Source organism: Xenopus laevis, chromosome 3L (genome assembly GCF_017654675.1).
Source record: "Xenopus laevis strain J_2021 chromosome 3L, Xenopus_laevis_v10.1, whole genome shotgun sequence".
NCBI classification, from domain to species: Eukaryota; Metazoa; Chordata; class Amphibia; order Anura; family Pipidae; genus Xenopus; species Xenopus laevis.
The window spans coordinates 99,045,853-99,066,605 of NC_054375.1; the positions used below are offsets into that span (position 1 = coordinate 99,045,853).

General features: G+C 38.2%; 1 protein-coding gene across 4 annotated transcripts in view; it reads right to left on the minus strand.

Moving 5' to 3' along the window:
* Nucleotides 1–20,753, minus strand: part of ice2.L (interactor of little elongation complex ELL subunit 2 L homeolog) — a 34,766-nt gene that overhangs the window by 7,997 nt on the left and 6,016 nt on the right. For all 4 annotated transcript variants that reach the window (XM_018252929.2, XM_041586687.1, XM_041586688.1 and 1 more), the window contains 9 exons: nt 20,351–20,485; nt 17,545–17,661; nt 17,260–17,419; nt 13,268–13,440; nt 11,263–12,079; nt 10,806–10,978; nt 7,905–8,034; nt 3,370–3,454; nt 2,406–2,456 (listed from right to left, as the gene is read on the minus strand). In XM_018252929.2, the coding sequence (XP_018108418.1) occupies nt 2,406–2,456; nt 3,370–3,454; nt 7,905–8,034; nt 10,806–10,978; nt 11,263–12,079; nt 13,268–13,440; nt 17,260–17,419; nt 17,545–17,661; nt 20,351–20,485 (1,841 nt within the window). The remainder of the gene's footprint in view (nt 1–2,405; nt 2,457–3,369; nt 3,455–7,904; nt 8,035–10,805; nt 10,979–11,262; nt 12,080–13,267; nt 13,441–17,259; nt 17,420–17,544; nt 17,662–20,350; nt 20,486–20,753) is intronic.

Below are 20,753 nucleotides of genomic sequence, written 5' to 3' on the forward strand. Positions count from 1 at the left end.
CTTTAAAACACTTTCATTTTTTGGTGTTACTGTTCCTTTAATCAGGTTCCACATTGCCCAAGCAATTGAGCGGATACCAATAATAAAATTATAGGGCTATAATAATATGATTTTATTTAGCGAATATATAGGACAGCTCTGTACAGAATGACCATGCGACTAATATTTGAAAGTTGACAGACTGCTGCCACTGGTATCTTACTGCAGGAGTCTCAGATTTGAATGGGTTCCCAAGAGTCTAAAATCAATTCTACCAGCCTTTGAGTACATGTAGATTGTTCTAATGGTAAGCTTTTAAGTGCTGTGCAATTTATGTGCCTTTTTCATTTCCTTTTAGGATCCAATTCATGTATTTCAATAGGCTTCTGGTAGCTGCATTACTGTTCCCTTTCATTTAAAAACACTGTTTTTATATTTGTTAAGTTGGATTGTAAATATTTCATTAATATACATTAAGGGCAGGGGCACACTGGGCGATTCAGTCGCCTCGTCTTTGCGGCGACTAAATCTCCCCGAATCGCCCAGTGTGCCCCTACCCTAAGGTTCCCATCATCACTGTGCTTTTTCTTAAATGGTCTGTGGCACATCTTGTTTCCATGAGTCACTGTAAAATACAATGGGATTAGTCTAAGAACTAATCCCACTGTATTGTATAGATTTTATCTGCTATCTGCCATGTAACCTGTTTGGCTGCCCCGTGGCTACACAGCATTTTATTATATAATCTATAGTAGTGGTTCTGAAGCAAATAGACTAGTTTTACAAGTGCAGGGCAACACTACATTATATATTAATTACTTTCAAACATTCTCTTTTTTAACGTTACTGTTCCTTTAAATTTCACATCTTGAGAGCAGGTTGTTACACTGGGCTGGGGGCAGTGCAGTCCTTTAATAGGTGGAATTATGGTTTGTATCTGTACACCACAGAAGGATTGCCCTACCTCCAGTACTGTGAGAATGACACCTCTTTAACTATTAGTGTGACTACATCACTGCTAGAAATGAAGAATTTAAGATTTGACTGAATTTTAGTCCTTTTATTGTTATTTGCTAAATCCTAAATGTTCAGCCAGACCGAATCCAAGTAGCTCTGGACTACTAAAGCAATATTTTTTGTTGTTTGTGGCCAACAAATATGCAAATGAAAGCTCAGGGTTGGTTCCATATGCAGCCAAATCTTTTGTGAAGGATTGGGTATTTAGAATCCAAAAGTGATTGATTTGGTGGATCCCTACTGAAATTACATTGCTATGAATTACAGAAACATGTCAGTATCTAAAAAGATAGATGAGTGGAGTGGTTAATGGGTTTGCTTATTGGGAGGCTTATTTATGGATTACAGCCTAAGGCCACAGTATTTTAATCTGCCATTGTAATGCCGTCATCAATGTGCCTTAAAGCAGTGGTTTTTGGGACATATTCAATTCAAGACCTCATTGCAGGTCCCTCCTTTGGTCAGGGTCTCTGTTAGCTCAATCACTGACAATAATATCAGGACAGTTTTCACCCCAATGCTAATTTTAATGAATTTCAAACTGGGTTTCTGGTGTATCGGATATTACCAGTAAAATGTCCACCAATGACTTACAGCAGGTTTTCCCAACCAGTAAGTAATATGTTGCTCACCAACCCTTTGGATATTGCTCCCAGTGGCCTTAGAGCAGGGGCTTATTTTTAATACTTGGCTCGGAGGCAGGTTTTGATTGCATAAAAATCAGGTTTACTGCCAAATAGTGTCTCCTGTAGGCTGCCAGTCCACATAGGGGCTACCAAATAGCCAATCACAGCACTTATTTGGCATTCCCCTAAAACTATGTTCATGCTTGTTTTGCTTCCTGACTGTTTTTACAATTGATTGTGACTCATGGGTAAAAACGTTTGGGGACCTCCAACCTACAGTAATTGAGTTTGTCAGCAAATAAAAATGGGGTATCGGCATCTTTCTGGCAGAAGCACTTGCAGCTGGATTCAGAAGTGGGCGTCAAAGGCTACAGTTTGATGAAAATGTGGTAAAATATCACAGTATCACATAACTCCATTGTTTGCCAGTAATGTTCATTTAAAAAAAAAATCTGGTATTATGATAGCACTGAATAATTAAGGAATGCTTGAGCTATCCGATGCTGCTACTATTAAAGAGCATTCAGGTAATCTATAGGGAAAGCTAAGCTCATTGTAATTGACTGTATAAAAATCTATGATGTAACAGCCCTTGCTTAAAGTCATAAATTATACAAACATATCTTGCTAAAGTCAATAAAAACATGGCTACTGATGTTACAATGATGTTTGTTCTATCTTTGGCTGCTTCTATGCGAAGACTGTTTTTTCCTACTGCTTTTGGCAGTATTGATTGTCAGGAATACCAAATGACAAAAAAATAAATGTGTAAAAATTACTTACTCCGACACCCACTTCAGGATATGATGGAGAATATTTAGGCTGTTAACAGGCCTGCAAATACAATAAAACAATTAAAAGAAAAAAGATGTTTGATATTGCTGCAAATGATGCTTTACGCGTCTTGCAGAAATTGCTAATAATATCTGTAGCTGAAATATACATTGCTCTTAGTAAGAAAGCACATTCAGTTGTGAGGTCTCCGCCTCCACTCCCATCATATTGAAGCTGTTTTTGTAGAAGCCGATAGGGCGGTGGGCATCAGCAAACAATGCCCACAGTCCTACCAGCCTTAGAAAGAAAAGAATCAAATACTGCACCTGCAGGGGGGGGGGGAATCTTCATACCTTAAGTCTACTAGAAGATCATGTAACATGAAATAAACCCAATAGGTTGGTTTTGCTTCCAATAAGGATTAATTATATCTTAGTTTGGATCAAGTAGAAGATACAGTTTTATTATTGCAGAGAAAAAGGAAATCATCTTTAAAAATGTGGATTACTTAATTATAATGGAGTCTATGGGAGACGGCCTTTCGTATTTCGGAGCTATCTGGATAATGGATCCCATACCTGTATACAATTATTATGATGGATTTATTGGATGGTATTCAATGTATAATTTTTGTAACAATTTAAGACTGTGCTGTAAGGGATTAAAGTAATTGACAGATAAAAGCAAACTCCTTAAACCTGTGGCACCTGTAGATGCAGCAAGATTAAATAGAGGTTGTTAGGTGTTCGCTAAAGGAAGAAATACAGGTTTATGCAAATAAAGGTTTTATTTGCAGTTATTACACATTAGCAGCAGATAATTGGGCAATTTGGTGAGAGTTCAGATGTTAAATTAGTTAAACCAGTCAGTAAGTTGAAATTCAATACAAGAGTAATGCTCAAGTTAGTACAAGCCCCAGTTTAAGAGATTTTACATCACCAGGAATTTCATCTCCATTCAAAACAAGACTTACTTTAAGTTACTGATCAAGTCGTCGAGCCTTTCGGAGGTGACCTCTTCCAACATAAAGAACTTGGATGTAAATACATCAATATGACCTGCAGCAAAGGTTTGAGAAAGCAGGTTTGTGTAAATCTTATTCATTCTTTGTGTATATTAGTATAAAACAATGTGCAATCCTCATTAAAACAAGATGGATAGTATTAGAAAACATTGGATTTAAAAAGACAGGCTATTCGAACAGGTGGAATCCTACAGGCCCATATCTTTGCTTAATCATGCCTACAAAATATTTACTAAACTACTGACCTGTCAACTGCAAAATATCCTGCCGGATCTTATAACATCTGAGCAGTTAGGTTTTACACGTAATAGACAACCTGTGAAATCAATACGCTCTGCTCTAGCAGCTATAACCGATTCACAGAATAAAACTCTGAAACGTTATGCGTTAATGTGGATGTCAGTAAGGCGTTCAATCGGGTATTCCACTCTCATCTGATCAGATTAGTAAAATTTTATATTTTGGACCTTTGTTCATAAAGGGAGTCTCTATATTGCCAGGATCCCCATCCTTTTTTTACCTGTGAGCCACATTCAAATGTAAAAGAGTTTGGGAGCAAGATAACCATGAAAAATGTCCCTGAGGTTGCCAAATAAGAGCTGTGATTTGCCATTTGGTAGCCCCTATGTGGACTGACAGCCTACAGGAGGCTCTGTTTGGCAGTACACCTGTTTTTTATGCAACCAAAACTTTCTCCCAAGCCTGGAATTCAAAAACAAGCACCTGCTTTGAGGCCTCTGAGAGCAACATCCAAGGGATCATTGAGGAACATGTTGCTAAAGAGCTACTGGTTGGGGATCACTGCTATATTGTATCTTCCCTCCCAGGCCAAACTCTATTTAAATGGAGACCTCTCCTCCCCATTATCTCTCACATGAGGTACAAGGCAGGGGTGCCCACTCTATCCGCTACTATTTAACCTGGCTATTTATAACTTTTACTTGCCTGCCCAGCCTTTCAGGGAATACAAATTGGCACCAGCCATTTCAAATCGAATGCCTTTGCAGATGACATTTTGTTGCTCATGACCAATCCATTAGAGGCAATCCTGTTTTTCCTAACCAATATTAGAAACTTCAGCAAGGTGGCAGGATTCCAAGTTAATTTGACCAAGACAACAGCTATGCCACTCAATCCACAATTGAAAAACATGTGGCGTGGTCTGTTTCCATTTAAGTGGGCTACTAAGGCAATACAGTTTTTGGGAATCCAAATCCCTTCACAACTTCATGCATTGTATAATTTATATATAACGCCTCTATTGAACAAACTGATCCAAGAACTTAGCGTATGGTCAAAACTACCAGTAAACCATTTAGGAAAATGTCATCTAATCAAAATGATATGGTTTTCTCGTCTGCTCTATCCCTTACAAATACTTCCACTGTTATTGACTCAAAGACCTGACAAGGTTAAACAAAGCACTTAAGTCATTTCATCTGGAAAAGCAAACAATCTCAGATCAGTAAGCTCAAACTTCGACAATCAAGGTCTCAAGGAGGGATACATTTCCAAACTTATAATAATGCCTGCAACCCCAGTTATGCAGTGGATTGGGTTAACAACAGGGAACTTTATGCACTCCCTTTATGGATCAGACCCTCACACCACACATCTCAGCTTTCCTCTTGCAGTCTCATGAGAAACAGCTTTCACCCACAGTAAACAACAACCACAACAGCCTTCTATAGCCTTTGATGATTGGCAGTATTTTTGACCATTCGTCCATATAAAATCTCTCCACTTCAGTTAAATTTGATGGCTGCCAAGCATAGACAGCCTGCTTCAAATCACCCCATAGATTTTCGATGATATTCAAGTCAGAGATTGTGATGGCCATTCCAGAATATTGTACTTGTCCCTCTGCATAAATGCCTTTATAGATTTCGAAGTGCGTTTAGGGTCATTGCCTTGTTGGAATATTCAACCCCTATGTAACTTCAACTTTGTGACTGATGCTTGAACATTATCCTGAAGAATTTTTTGATATTGGGTTGAATTCATCCAACCCTCGACTTTAACAAGGGCCCCAGTCCCTGAACTAGCCACACAGCCACCAAATTTGACAGTAAGTAGCAGGTGTTTTTCTTGGAATGCGGTGTTCTTCCGCCATGAAAAACACTTTTTGTTATGACCAAATAATTTTTGTCTCATCAGTGCAAAGCACTTTGTTCCAAAATGACTGTGGCTTGTCTAAATGAGATTTTGCATACAACAAGCGACTGTTTCTTCTTCTTCTTCTTTCTCATCACCCTGCCATACAGATGTTCTTTGTGCAAATTGCGCTGAATTGTAGAACGTTGTACAGATACACCATCTGAGGCAAGATGTTATTGCAGGTCTTTGGAGGTGATGTTTGGGTTGTCTGTAACTATTCTCACATATGCCACTCCTGTATTTTTCTTGGCCTGCCAGACCTGCGTTTAACAGCAACTGTGCCTATCGCCTTCCATTTCCTGATTCCATTCCTTACAGTTGAAACTGACAGTTTAAACCTCGGATACTGAACAATATTTGTTTTCAGATCTTTTGAGAGTTGCTTTGAGGATCCCATGCTGTCACTCTTCAGAGGAGAGTCAAACAGAAGCACAACTTGCAATTGGCCACCTTAAATGCCTGTTCTCATGATTGGACACACCTGCCTATGAAGTTCAAGACTTAACAAACTAATCCAACCAATTTGGTGTTGCCAGTAATCAGTATGCTTTCAGATTAGGAAAATTACAAGGGTACCCAAATGTTTGCACAGCCAATTTTTCACATTTGATTTAATTCCATACAACTGAATACTGCTTCAGAAAAACCCCCAGTACGCAGATGTTCCTGGGAAATGAAAGATATACCACTGTTATCTTTTTTTGTTGAAAGTGGATTAAATTATTATGCAGGCTGAGAGGGGTTCCCAAACTTTTTCATACGACTGTATGTCTGAGGAAATAGCAGGAGAAACCCCTTAAAAACAAGAAATTAAACGTATGAGAACACTTATAACCACCTGGATGGCCCTTTACCTGATACGATTCTGAGCGGGAATAGGTTTAGCCCCGGAGGAGAGAAAATGTCATTATTTTATTGAATAGGGTATTCTGATGAGTACTGTATGCTTCTGCTTATTAGGGTAGGTCAGAAAAACTGTTTGTGTAGGCCAGCCCCCATCTAAATTTATAACCCTATTTATGATTGTAATGGCATGTTGCATCCAATTTTCTATTCAATGCAAATAAAGAGATTTATAAAAAAGAAAACAACTCTGCAGCTCCTTGCCTCTTCCTGCTATAAGTATATGAAATAGTATATATAGGATTAATTGATGCACTTAGCTCACACTGACTGGATATTACATGAAGCCTAGCTACAAAAAGCCACACGGCAGTAATGGTGAGCTTCAGGGAGGGGCACAGCCATGGAAACAGAGAAACAAAACACAGAATCCTTACAGAACGGGAAATCAGTCAGTGGATCAGTGGATGAGAGAGTATTCTCCAGAATGTCTGCGACCTAGAGGCTCAACTCTTTGCATACTGGCGAGCAACAAACCTTAATATTAAAGAAAATATAAAAAAAATACCAAGAGCACTGTTTTGCTATAAACATGGATTTATACCATTATATGAGAAGTGATTAATGTTAGTAAAGTAAAGTCAGTCCCTCAATACAGAAAATGTTATTTTGCTGCATAAGCAAATAAAGAAGTGAAGGACAGCAGCAACCCCTCTTCCTCCAATTGCAATTGTTTGGGCTGTGAGTGAGCATTTCCATTCCTGTGTATGTCCCGTATACGGTATAGCTTGATACATCCCATCTGAGCTGACACCTCCCAGATACGCCAGCAAGAAAAGCCATGTAACATGTTTACTGAACACACTATTGGTCAGTAATGAAAGGCTTTCCTCTAGTTATTTCAAAACTGTGATAGTAACCAAGACACAAATCCTTGTGCGTGATGACATGATGGAAGCACATTAAAACAGATCAATTATCACAGCGGCCCCCAACCTTTTTTGCCCCATGGACCGGTGTAAAGGCTGAATGTTTTGCATGGACCAGGGGGGGAGTCTGCGTCAAATGCGGGTTTGTCCGCATCACATTCAGCGTACGCCACATCAAATGCGGCCTCTGCAGCCCAGTTCAGGTATGTCCGTGGCCCAGCAGTTGGGGACCCCTGCATTATCACATGTATATGTAGCAGAAGCCAGACCCAAAGCCAGCCCCCCTCCCCCCTCAATATGCTGCAAACTGAACTGATTGAATAGAATCAATTCCCCTGCTTGCTCTGTTTAGCTCAAACAATAACAGAAATCATAGATATTTCATAATTAAAACAATAGGCAAACATTATGTTCGGCACAAGCCAATTCTCTGAACAAACAGCCACATTGCAAACTCAGTCTCACCTGTATAAGGATACCACCATGAAAGATTTAAAAAAAAACAAAAAAAAACAAAAAAACTATAAATTAGATGAAAACATCCTTTCAACTTACCAATGTACAACATGCTATTGGAATGCAAAAGCCTTTCAGTCCACAGTTGGCAGATTTCACTTTCAGTAAGAATCTCTACTCCATAACACCACTGATAATTGATCTTCGTTAGCACATACCCAGGGACTTGCTAGACGGTGAAGAAGAACAGGGGCTCATTAGTAAAAAATGGTCTGCTCTACTGTTAAAAATATTGGGGGTGGGTGCTTCCTTTTCCTAGTAGATGTATTAGAGCTAACACAATTAACGGATATCAATACAAACAAATTCCAACACATCCTGCATGTAGAGAGACATGATTTCTGGTGAAAGAGTGAGCTTTAATACATCTTCTAGGCAAAAGGAACCCCACAAATGTTATACTAGACTTAACTGTCATCAAAATCAGACTTCCAACTCCTGCATGAAGAGAGAATGAATGTGGAGAGGGGACAGAGAAACAGACGGGAGAGGGGGACAGTGTAGAGTAGCTTATTTTAGAAATGGTACAATATTTTTAATTCATTATATTTAGAACATTTCTTTTGCAGTACAATGAAGCTTATTTTTATTTTTCACAATAGTTCCCTTTAAAAAGAGCCTAAATGAAGACCTACATGGTGGTTGTCTATATTGTATTCAAGCTCAGTTCACCTCTCTCTCAGTTAACTTCTCTAACATTTATCAGAACCTGATGCTTATGGGACCAGCAGAGGAATGGTGGTCTTCCCATATATTCCTGAATGTACCTCTGATGAATGGGATGGGCATAACACCCCTTGTCCCAACTATTTAACAATATGATCCCTTTTTATTAGGGATGCACTGAACCCACTATTTTGGATTTGGCTGAACCCCCCGAATCCTTCACCAAAGATTCGGCCGAATACTGAACCGAATTTGCATATGCAAATTAGGGAAGGGGAAACATTTTTTTACCTACTTGTTTTGTGACAAAAAAAAAAATCATGTAATTATCCCTCCCCACCCCTAATTTGTAAATGTTTGCCAAATATCTTAATGCAAATAGATAGAATAATTTCATCTTTACAAGTGAATCAAAACACTAAGAATCGGCTTGCACCACCTAGCCAATCAGTAAAAACTCTTCACCATCGTAAAAGTTTTGTTGAAATGGTTTCCATGGAGATGCAGTTTCAACTAGAGATTATGTATATGACACAAAATGTTTTAAATTTGAGAAATATACAGATGTTGTGAGCATAGTGATGTCAAAAAAAACATTATTTTACAGTAGTGTTATCTTTATCTTCAAAGGAATTCAGTGCTTTTCAGGTAGCCACTGCAAACTTTACCTTTGGCTATAAAATATATCAACAAAAACGTCTGCAAACCATTTTAATTTAGGTGGTTTGTACTTTGTACTAGCTTTGATTTGTGCTAGCTTTTTGGTTTATCAGGGTAGGAGCATCTGCAGTATATGTCACTAGAGCATGTCAGTAATGCGTTTTAAGAGAAATGCGCCTTATTTAAAGGTGACTGTAAGCCTGGGGTCCCCAACCCTTTTTCCCCATGAACCACATTCAACTGTAAAAAGTTGGGGAGCAACACAAACATGAAAATAGTACGTGGGCTACCAAATAAGGGTTGTTTGGTAGCCCCTATGTGGACAGGCAGCCTACATGAAGCTTTGTTTGGCAGTACATCTGGTTTTTATGCAACCAAAACTTGCCTCCAAGTCTGGAACTCAAAAATAAGCACCTGCTTTGAGGCCACTGGAAGCAATCGGCAAGGGCTTGGTGAGTAACATGTTGCTCATAAGTAACTAGTTGGGGATCACTGCTGTAAGTCATTCTTTTAACAACAGTCCAGTAGATGGCACTACAAGTCAATAATGCCACACTACTAATTTATTTGGTTCATGTGTCTTTCATATATTTATTTTGCATCTTTACTGTTCAGTTTGTAAAGAAAATGTATTCATTTTGTTACAATTATAATTGCCTGAAATATTTTAAAATGTGTGTATTTCAGTTGTCTTTCGTATATTTGGGTTAACGTCCGTTCTGCATGCCTGCACACACAATTGGTAAGCGGTTTAGTTGTATGGAGCTGGGGAACAGAGCAGATCTGCTTCTCTCAGCCTGAAAAAAAATACCCAGGCAGCAGCAGAGCCAACACTCCATCTTAAGAGTTTCAGCTAAGTTGGGTGGCGGGGTACATATAATTTTTTCCTTATTCTAAATCAGTGTGTAAAGTAAAAAGCTTAGTACCACTGTAAACAATTATAATGACAATAATGCAGGAAATTTACATGAAAAAGGTGCTTTGCACACGTAAACTGGGATGAGAAAATAAATCCCTGTTCACAGATATAACAATATTCAAAATGTACAACATTGTAACTTGGTATAAGTGATAATAAGATCACTGTGTTAATTATTTCTTTTTTTGTTTTAAGCAGATGAGCACTAACCACTTACAGAACTGCCCTACTGTGGAAATATGATCAGGATTTTAAGACAGAAATGCTACGGGATTGGAAAAAAAACAAAAAAAAACAGCTATTTTCAAGGACAATGCTAATTACGAGCCTAATGGTGTACCAACTACCTTGACCTATAGATACACAGCAACTAATTAGACATACATAGTTATGTGTTTGGTGGCAGAATACTGGATGAAGTGTAGACACCTCCACCACCACAGAACATGTAGAGGGAGAATTAAAGAAAGAATTGCACTTGAAGAGCTGGGGGAAAGAGAGACAAACAAGATATATGGGAAAGGATGAGATAACTGAATACGTGAGGAAATTAGGAGAAAGGCAAGAAGGAAAATGCTGCCCTATTACACAGTAAAAAAGCTCCTGACTGTGTAAAGCAAAGTGATATTTTGGGGGAATATGGCTATTGAAAGAAACTTAAACTTAGCCCATATATGGCTAAGAGAAGACTGTACCTTTCGGGAAGCTTTGCCTGAACGTGCATATGTGTAGGCTTTTTGAACATTGCTTCGAATCAGCAAAAGCATATCATCCAGGCTGAAGAGTTTGTAAGTACGATTACCTTCAGTTGGGGCTATATACTTTGTTTCATCTTCTGAGGCAGCCAAGAGGTCTTTAGAAAGTAATGCTAGATGAAAAGAGAAGCAAGAATCAAATATGGCCCAACAATTAACAGTAAGTAAACAACATGGTAAAAAGGTCTAGGATACGGAGTGAACAAGGCCCAGCATCCCCTGCCTGCCCTAGGAAATGTAACCTGTATGCTGAGCAAGTGTCATAGTTCTGGTCTTGTGTATGCTAATCTGTGATGAGAATGACTTATGAACTTTCCAAGGTTCTGGCCTAAATAGAAGCAGCTCTTTATGTTTCTACAAAATAATGCATTTTTTTAAAGGTAGCTTGGGCACTTACACTTTTTAAAATGACGTGCTTCGTGCACTGGATTGACATGATCTGCTTCAGACACAAGGGAGACAGATGGATTTACTGGTGTTATTACTTCTTGTTGTGCCACATGTCCACTCTCAGGATTTAGATCAGCTTGTTCTTGAGTTTTCTTTGTACCTGATTTTAGCAGATGTTTTTGCATCTTCAGGATTTGTCCCACAGGATCAAACTCTTTAGAGAGCGCTCGGTTAGATTTTCTCGGTAAGCACTCAGATTCTTTTGTGCAAGTGGATGGTGGGGAAGCAGGAGATTTGGGCCTGAGAGTGGGGATGACTTTATTATTCTTTGAACTATCAATGTCAATAACAAGTCGGTCATCCTCTGAGTCGCTCTGACTCTGGTCTAGTTTGCCAGATGGATTGGCTGCAAAACCAACAGCACTGTGTTCAGAGATCTTGGATTTTGCTGCACATTTTTTAGTGTTGGTGGAAAATGAGCTTGAGTTTGTTACCTGTACCTCATCTGACATAAAGCCTTCAAAAGACGATTCGACATCAGAGTTAGACGAAGGTGACTGTGTTGTGCTGATCGAGTCCTCCTGTGATAATATTTTACCTTCAATAATCCCATGCTTGGTGGAGTCGATAACCTGTTTTTCCATCTCAAGTGACATTTTGACAGAATTGGATTTTGCAGATTCTGGGGCAGACTCAGGATCCCTCGAAGCACTTACGGTATTTTTTGTGCATCCAAAAGTCTCAAGTTCTGTCACGTCATTTTCAAAATCAACATCCACGTAGTAGCTTTGCTGCACCCTTTCTGGGCGGTTTTCATTTAGAGTCTTTGGAAAGACAAAGAGAGGTTAAAATATAAAACTTACAAGATGATTGACAATAAAATGAGGCAGAAAATTAAGCAGAAGAAAGTAAGGCACTGGGCAAGAGGGATTGTTCACTTTTCAAAAACTTTTTTCAGTTCAGTTGATTTTGTTCACCAGAAATAAAGACTTTTTCAGTTGCTTTCCATCTTTTACTTTGTACTGTTTTTTTTTTTTTTACAAAATTGAAGTTTAAAGAGTACTGTTACAATTAGCAACTATTGTATCAATTCTAACAGCTGCCTTTAAAGCGGTGGTTCACCTTCAAACAACTAGTTGTTTTCAGATAGATCACCAGAAATAATGACTTTTTCCCAATTTCAAGTGTCTTTTTCACCTTCTGAAGCAGCCCTGGCAGGAGGGGGTCGCCGACCCTGTAAACTGTTCTAAATGTATACATTTAGTTGATACATTTCTTATCTTTGTCCCTGCTGAGCAGAATCTCTGGGTTTCATTACAGGCAGCTGTTAGCAACTATTGTATCAATTCTAATACTCCAGAGATGCTGCTGAGAAATGTATCAACTAAATGTTTCAAAATTGTAGCAGTTTAGAGTCTGCACCTGAATTACTGAGCTGCCAGACTCAAACAGCAGAGACACGAACATTCAACTTTAAACTTAGATTTTGGAAAAACAGGAAAAAATAAATAATGGAAAGTAAGTGGAAAAAGTCTTTATTTCCGGGGAACAATCCAAAAACAACTGAATTGAGAAAAGTGTTTGGAAGGTGAACAACCCCTTTGTTCTGCTCAGCAGGGACAAATGAAATGTATTAACTAAATGTAGTTAAAAAGAGTCATTATTTCTGAAAAAAGCATTTGACGGGGGACAACTGCATGGCTGATCGGTAAAAATGTGTACAGTGGTGCGAAGTGCTGGCATATGGCATAATCGTATGAATGGAAAGCAGCTGTTAATACTACAGGAATATTGATCTCCATGGCTGTGTAGTGGTGTAAACTGCACATCCCATGCCCCGGATAGTGCTATGAACATAGAATTTCCATACACCTATACAGTGCATTACACAACAAAAGCACCAAATTGTACTTGTGTAAAGCAAAACAAAGCTCTGCTGACAACTTTATAAATATATAAATATTACTAAGCTGGTCAAGCCATTACTATTTTACTTTAGGCTGATTACTTACCTGACTCCAAATTCCTGGTTTGTCTAGTTGTATAGCCTCTAACAAAAGATTGTTTTTCTTCCTTAAGAGAAAGTCTAATGGTGCTTCATGAAACATTTTGTTCTTTTCCCTCACGCTCACCTCCTTCTTAGGAAGAGGAGGGTCCATATATACTATTTTATGTGGTTTCTCACCTAGTAAGAAGCAGAATAGATGAATTCAATGCAAATACGTCATGATTCTGTACACTCATGCACGCAATGGGAAAAGGATCACAATAGGAGAGCAACCCCTACAATCACACTGAGGTGACTATGATACATATATAAACATGGCTATCATGCATTGAGTTTTCTGTGGCAGGCAGGGAATAGAGACATAAAGGTTTCTTTGATTTTGATTGCTGATGAACTGGAATTTGAACATCTGCTTGGATTATGCTTTAAAGAAAGTATTAACATTCTCATCTTTACAGTGAATTCAATTTTAAGCTGACCCATCACTGGGCACTCTTATTACTGACAAGTCAAATATTTTGCTCTGCAGTAAAGGACTCTCCATGTAAAATTCAGAGAAATGTAGGGATTCCGTAAAGTCTACAATGCATCTTTAAAACCTGCCTGAGTTAATCAAGATCCTTGGAAAATCTATTCAGATTGAGAGAATATAAACTGTAAAGAAAAACCCAAGGTAGCCACTGAAGCCAAAACGAAAAGTTAATTGGATGGGTTATATGGCACACTGGGCAAAATGTGCAAATAGATTTGACCAGTCTAGCTTGTGCATTTAGAATAATGAAAGTAAATACATTTTGGCTGGGTCACAGGATGGGAATAATGTTCCTCATTAATAAATAAGCCCCAAAGTACCCAAGTAATATAAAGGAAAGCTGAAGGAAATATTCATTTTAGGAAAGAGAGCAACGTGTGCAATGACTTCATTATTACAGGGGCATTGTACAATACAAAACATAAAGGCCAGGATACATTCTTGAGCACAGGACTGTCCAGCTAGAGAAGGATTGATGGTGAAGCTCTATGATAATTTGTAGGAATCATCATTTCGATATAATGCAATTTATGAACATGTCGTATGTCAACTAACCAGCATACGAGCTGCACAGCTCTGCTCTAGCAAATGATGCATTTCTAATATCATATGACTTCACAAAGTGTTAAACTTAAATTATCAAACTATAGAACAAGGACTCAACTTTGGTACACGTATGGGATCGATTATCTGAAAATGTGTTATTCAGAAAGCAACTTCCCACAGACTCCATTTTAATCATATAATTTCGATTTTTATAATTGATGTAGTGCTGCATTTTGGATGTTTCACAGTAAGCCCCCATACACACAATGGATTATCTGCCTTTCTATCACATGGCAACTGTGAAGGTACAAGCCTGGACAACAGAAATCCTGCCATAAAACCATCCTTGCAGCTACAGTACAGTCCACATCAAAGTGATGCAAATAACCGGAAACACTGGTGTGGCTGCAGGAATAGCAAGAATTCCCCAGGAAAGGAGACCCTGTTGGATCAACAGAGCGTTACTAGGATAATTGGACTATGGGATTTGATCTACAGTCTATCCTAGCTGTAGATTGCCTGCAGCTAACATTGACCTGATTGGCTGGGACTGGGAAAAGGGTTGTATGCTATACACCATGTGTATATAAAGAGCATTTGTAAATACTTTGTTAGTTAGGCACTTTCCTCTTCCCTCCATTGCACCCTTTCATATCCCTTTCTTCCTCCCTCCATCTTAGTTAGCTCCCTTTTTATATCATACTTTTTATTTATTTTGTAAATAAATATAACACTTATTTAATAACTCTGGCTCAAGTCACTAAACTGACACCAAAAAATAGAACAGATCCAACAAGTGATTTCCCTTTACTCTGTAGTAATATAAAAGTACCTTTCACCACCTAAAATATAATTAATCCATACTGGAGGCAAAACAATCACTTACGCCAACCTCTTTATGGGGTGGTGGGAGAGACACAATGTCTTTGGAGATACAAACCCATATCGTAAACATATCATTCGATTACAGATATATCGAGGATTGTATTGGAATTTGGGATGGTGATGAACAATCTTTATTACAATTCTTCAATTACTGTAATACGACAACGAAACGTATAAGTTTCACCCATGACACTCATGAAAATTTGATGCCCTTTCTAGACAGTGTGTTTTCTGTGACACACGGCAGCATTGAAACTACATTATATCGTAAACCGATTACACGGAACACGCTGTTGCATGCTCATAGTGGGCCTCCGGCAGCTTGCCTGAGGGGCATCCCCGTGGGGCAATTTCTGCAGCTACACGGCATATGCTCCATGTGGGATGCTTTTCAGGATACAGCGATGGAACTTTGGGATAGATTTGTGGACCGTGGATATGACATCAAAGATATAAAATCGGCGTATGACAAGGCAGTCTCTAGAGCCAGTCTGGACCTGATAACAGGTCTCACACCTGTACTAAAATTCATGTCTTCACAGAGTTATGTATTCAGTAGAACCCCATTTTACAGTTTCACAGAAAAAAATTATGTAATATCCAAGAAAATGTAAAATTAGGAAAATTCATTTTGCATTATATATTGGTGGGACTACAAAAAAAGGTGTAAAATTTGAGGTTTCACTTTATTAGAATTCCCAGGCTTCCTAGATATCTAATATGTAGGTGCTATAAGGCTTAAAGTCATGCACCTGGGAAGTTAAAATATCCAAGCCACTTATACCATTAATGCACTAGGCAAATCCATTATGGAAAAGGACCTTGGAGTCCTTGTAGATAATAAACTTGGTTGTAGTAAACAATGCGAGTCAGCAGTATCAAGGGCAAATAAGGTCTTGAGCTGTATTAAAAGGAGCATAAATTCACGGGAGGAGGGGGTCATTCTTCCACTTAATAGAGCACTTGTAAGGCCCCATCTAGAATATGCCGTACAGTTTTGGTCTCCAGTGCTCAAACAGGACATTATTGAATTAGAGAGGGTCCAGAGAAGGGTAACTAAGCTGGTAAAAGGTATTGAAAATCTTAGCTATGAGGAAAGACTGGCCAAATTGGGGATGTTCACGCTGGAGAAGAGGCACTTATGGGGTGATATGATATGTATAAATATATAAGGGGATAATATCTCACTAATGCTTTTTTTACCAGTAGGTCTTTCCAGCTGACACAAGGTCACCCTATTCAGATTAGAAGAAGAGGTTCCGCCTAAATATTCGGAAGGGGTTTTTTACAGTGAGCTGTGAAGATGTGAAATTCTCTCCCTGAATCAGTGGTACAGGCTGATACATTAGATAGCTTTAAAAAGGGGTTGGATGTTTTTTTAGCAAGTGAAGGAATACAGGTTTATGGAAGATAGTTCATAATACAAGTTGATCCAGGGACTAGTCCGATTGCCATTTTGGAGTCAGGAAGAAATTCTTTTCCACTCTGAAGCAAATTGGAGAGGCTTCAGATGGGTTTTTTTGCCTTCCTCTGGATCAACTAGCAGTTAGGCAGGTTAAAATAGAGTTCAAAGGTTGAACTTGATGGACGTGTGTCTTTTTTCAACCTAACTTACTATGTTACTATGCTCTCAGATGAAAAATAAAACCAGGGCTGATCAAAATAACATAAACCAGGGCTGATCAAAATAAATAACCTAAATAATCTAGAAAAAGGAACTGATAGTATGTAGCAGCGATCTTCTTAATTTATAATGTATACCTAAGGTTCTATGGTATACCTTCTATTTAGCGCACCCTATCCACTTATTGTAAAGCAGTTTTTTTGTAATTTTCCCACATTATGCCCTGTATTAGTACTGGGTAAAACTTGGAAAATGCAAATTTGGATTATTACAGCATTGCAGAAAAAGAAGACTCCCATTCTCAAAACGCTGCCAACATTTATCTAAGCCAGTGATGTTATAAAACATGGGATTTAATTCATTTCTGCTAATTTGTTGAACATCTATTGGCATTCATTGATGAACTTACCAGTTTTATGAATGGTTTCCACTCGTAAGGGAATTTCCCATTGGTTTACATAGCTAGGGCCATGATTGTTCAGTAGGGTATATAACACCTGGGATGTCAACACAACTTGGGGACTGTACTTAACAGCAAGATTGGCCACATTTGGATCTGTTATCAAACTCTGTTAGGAGAAAGCATAAGCTGATTAGGGGTTTACTTGGAGCTTAACCAGTCTGTAGGTTGTTTTTTTTTTTCTTTAACAAAAACTGAAAACATGGACATGTATATCTATTTATAATAACTTACCGCGTGCTGAAAAGTAGCCTTTTTTTCTGGGGGCAGTTTTTTGAACACTTTACTGAATGAAGCAGAGAGATCAATCTCAGAAGCTGGAAATTTTAGCTTCACAAAAGGTGCTGTACCCTAAGAAAGTGTAAAATACGAATTAAACAATGACAAAAAAAAAGTTACTTATTCATGTATACAGTAGCAAAAGAAGAGATAATAAAGTTTCCTGAATTCTAGGTTGCAAAATGTACAGGACGTCTCCGTACTCAAAAAGCATGAGTTTTTTTTTTATTTATTTACTGATCAGATTATCCATCCTTCCTAGATTTTCTTAAAGATAGTAATGCAAAGAAAAAATCTCAGAGCAATGACAGTGGAGGAGATATGCAACAAATCTTCTGTTCTGTGGGCAAGTAGTCTCCCTCAAATGTTTTCCCTTGGCATTTTTCATAATTTGTTGCCTCACAACTTGGAATTAAAATGGATTGTTTGAGAGTTTGCACCATTTCATTTACAGAACATGCTTACAACTTTGAAGATTTTTTTTTTTTTTTTTGTGAAGCAAACAACAAATCGGACAGAATAACAGAAATCTTCAGCGTGGATAACTGTTCACCCCCCCCCCCTAAAGTCAGTACTTTGTAGAGCCACCTTTTGCAGCAATTACAGCTGCAAGTTGCTGTAGATAAGTCTCCATGAGCTTGCCACTGGGATTTCTGTCCATTCCTCAAGGCAAAACTGCTTCAGCTCCTTCATGTTGGATGGTTTTCGCTTGTGAACAGCAATCTTCAAGTCTGACCACAGATTCTCAATTGGATTGAGGTCTGGACTTTGACTAGGCCATTCCAACACATTTAAATGTTTCCCCTTAAACCACTCGAGTGTTGCTTTAGCAGTATGCTTTGGGTCATTGTCCTGCTGGAAGGTGAACCTCCGTCCCAGTCTCAAATTACAGGCAGACTGACACAGGTTTTGCTCAAGAATATCCCTGTATTTAGCACCATCCATCTTTCCCTCAACTCGGACCAGTTTCCCAGTCCCTGCAGCTGAAAAAATCCCCACAGCATGATGCTGCCACCACCATGTTTCACTGTGGCGATGGTGTTCTTGGGGTGATGGGATGTGTTGGGTTTTCGCCAGATATAGCATTTTCCTTGGTGGCTGAAAAGTTCAATTTTAGTCTCATCTGACCAGAGCACCTTCCTCCATACATTCGGGGAGTCGACCACATGCCTTTTGGCAAACTCAAAATGTGCTTCCTTATTTTTAACTTTAAGTAATGGCTTTTTTCTGGCCACTCTTCCATAAAGCCCAGCTCTATGGAGTGTACAGCTTATTGTGGTCCTATGGACAGATACTCCAGTCTCTGCTCTGGAACTCTGCAACTCCTTCAGGGTTACCTTTGGTCTCTGTGTTGCCTCTCTGATTAATGCCCTCCTTGCCCGGTCTGTGAGTTTTGGTGGGCGGCCCTCTCTGGGCAGGTTTGTTGTGGTACCATGTCAGAAAAGGTGTGTTTATACTGACCGATCATGTGACACTTAGATTGCACACAGGTGGACTTCATTTCATTAATTATGTGACTTTTGAAGGTAATTGGTTGCAGCAGTATTTTTTAGGTGCTTCATGGCAATTATGCACATGGCAATTTTCAGTTTTTTTTAATTCTTTTTTTATATATATTTTTCTCATTTCACTTCAGACTGCACAAACTTTTCCATCACATAAAATAAGATTAAGAAACATTTAAATTACAGGTTGGAATGTAACAAAATAGGTAAAAAGCCAAGGTGAATACTTTTGCAATTGGGCCCATAGATAAAGCACAGCTTTAAAAAGAATTATAAAAAATGAACATGTTTTTTCCCCCCATGTAAAACGGGGTCAAAACGGAAATTGTGAATTACAAATCATGAATCATAGCTTACTAAAAATGACTTGCTGTTTAGGGGCTAAATTCAACTCTTCTCAAACGGTTTGGTTAAAACCTGCCACTATACATGGATTATTGGCAGAACCTTTCACTGCACCACTGGGGACTCACCAAACACCATCCTTTTCCTGGCTGTATAATGAAGAGTAGTGCAGACAACATCTCACCCTACTTTGGGTCATTGCAACCGTCAGCATGGAGCATGCACAGTTGATGGTTGGCCCGGATGCCTTAAGCTGCGCATTCTCCTGTAGTGAAGATCACAGTGAATTGGACCCCAAGCCAGATGATGGGGCTGTCACAATGGTTTAAAGGAAAAGTTCAGTGTAAAAATAAAAACTGGGTAAATAGATAGGTTGTGCAAAATAAAAAATATTTCTAATATAGTTATTTAGCCAAAAATGTATAAAGGCAAAGCAGGAAGCAGTGTTCTGGCTATTATGTTAGACATCCAGTCACTACCGCCTTTATAGATTGCATTTTTGGCTAACTAACTATATTGAAAACATTTTTTATTTTGCACAGCTTACCGATTTACACAGTTTCTGTTTTTATACTGAACAAATTCCTTTAATACACCTTTAAACTCATTTTATTTAGGGCTCACTTGAAAACTTATAAAAAACTAAAACATTTTCATTACTGTGAATAACAAGTACTTAAAAATGAACACACACACTATTAGATATACATTTTGTGTGTGGTATGCAAACTTGCAAATTAGGGTTCGGATTCCAATCAGTATTCCACTCATAATCATCTATATAACCTGCTTTTTAAAGGCCACAGAAAGTTTAAACATTGGCTTGGTAATACCTCATACTTCAACAGCAAAGAGCAAACTAAAAGTGAAAAATTGCCATTAATAATAAATCGAATTAACTAAATAAATACCATTTTAAGAAGGCACTTTTCTAGTGTTAAGCTCAGGTCAGGAATAAACTTTCCCCCAAGGATGCTGGTCATTTTGTTCACAGTGTAAAATTCTGGATAATTCTTCACAAACGCCTGACAAGTTTTTAGAAAATTCTGAAAGGAAGATACAATTTTTTTTTCTGTTAAAGTGAGCACAATTCTTCTCTAGCAAGAAAGCTTTATAAAGACTAACCTCAATGTTAAATTACAGTTTAGGACCAAATCTCTGAAGTTTATATTTGTAATGCCAAAAACATTATTAAAAAACTTGAAGTGTTAGGCTTTTTTTGAACATTTTTTCTTTCTTTAAATAGAAATAAAAGGTAGGTAAACAGGCTAAAATATATTCCCTGATATATTGTTTAATATTATTTTATACTTT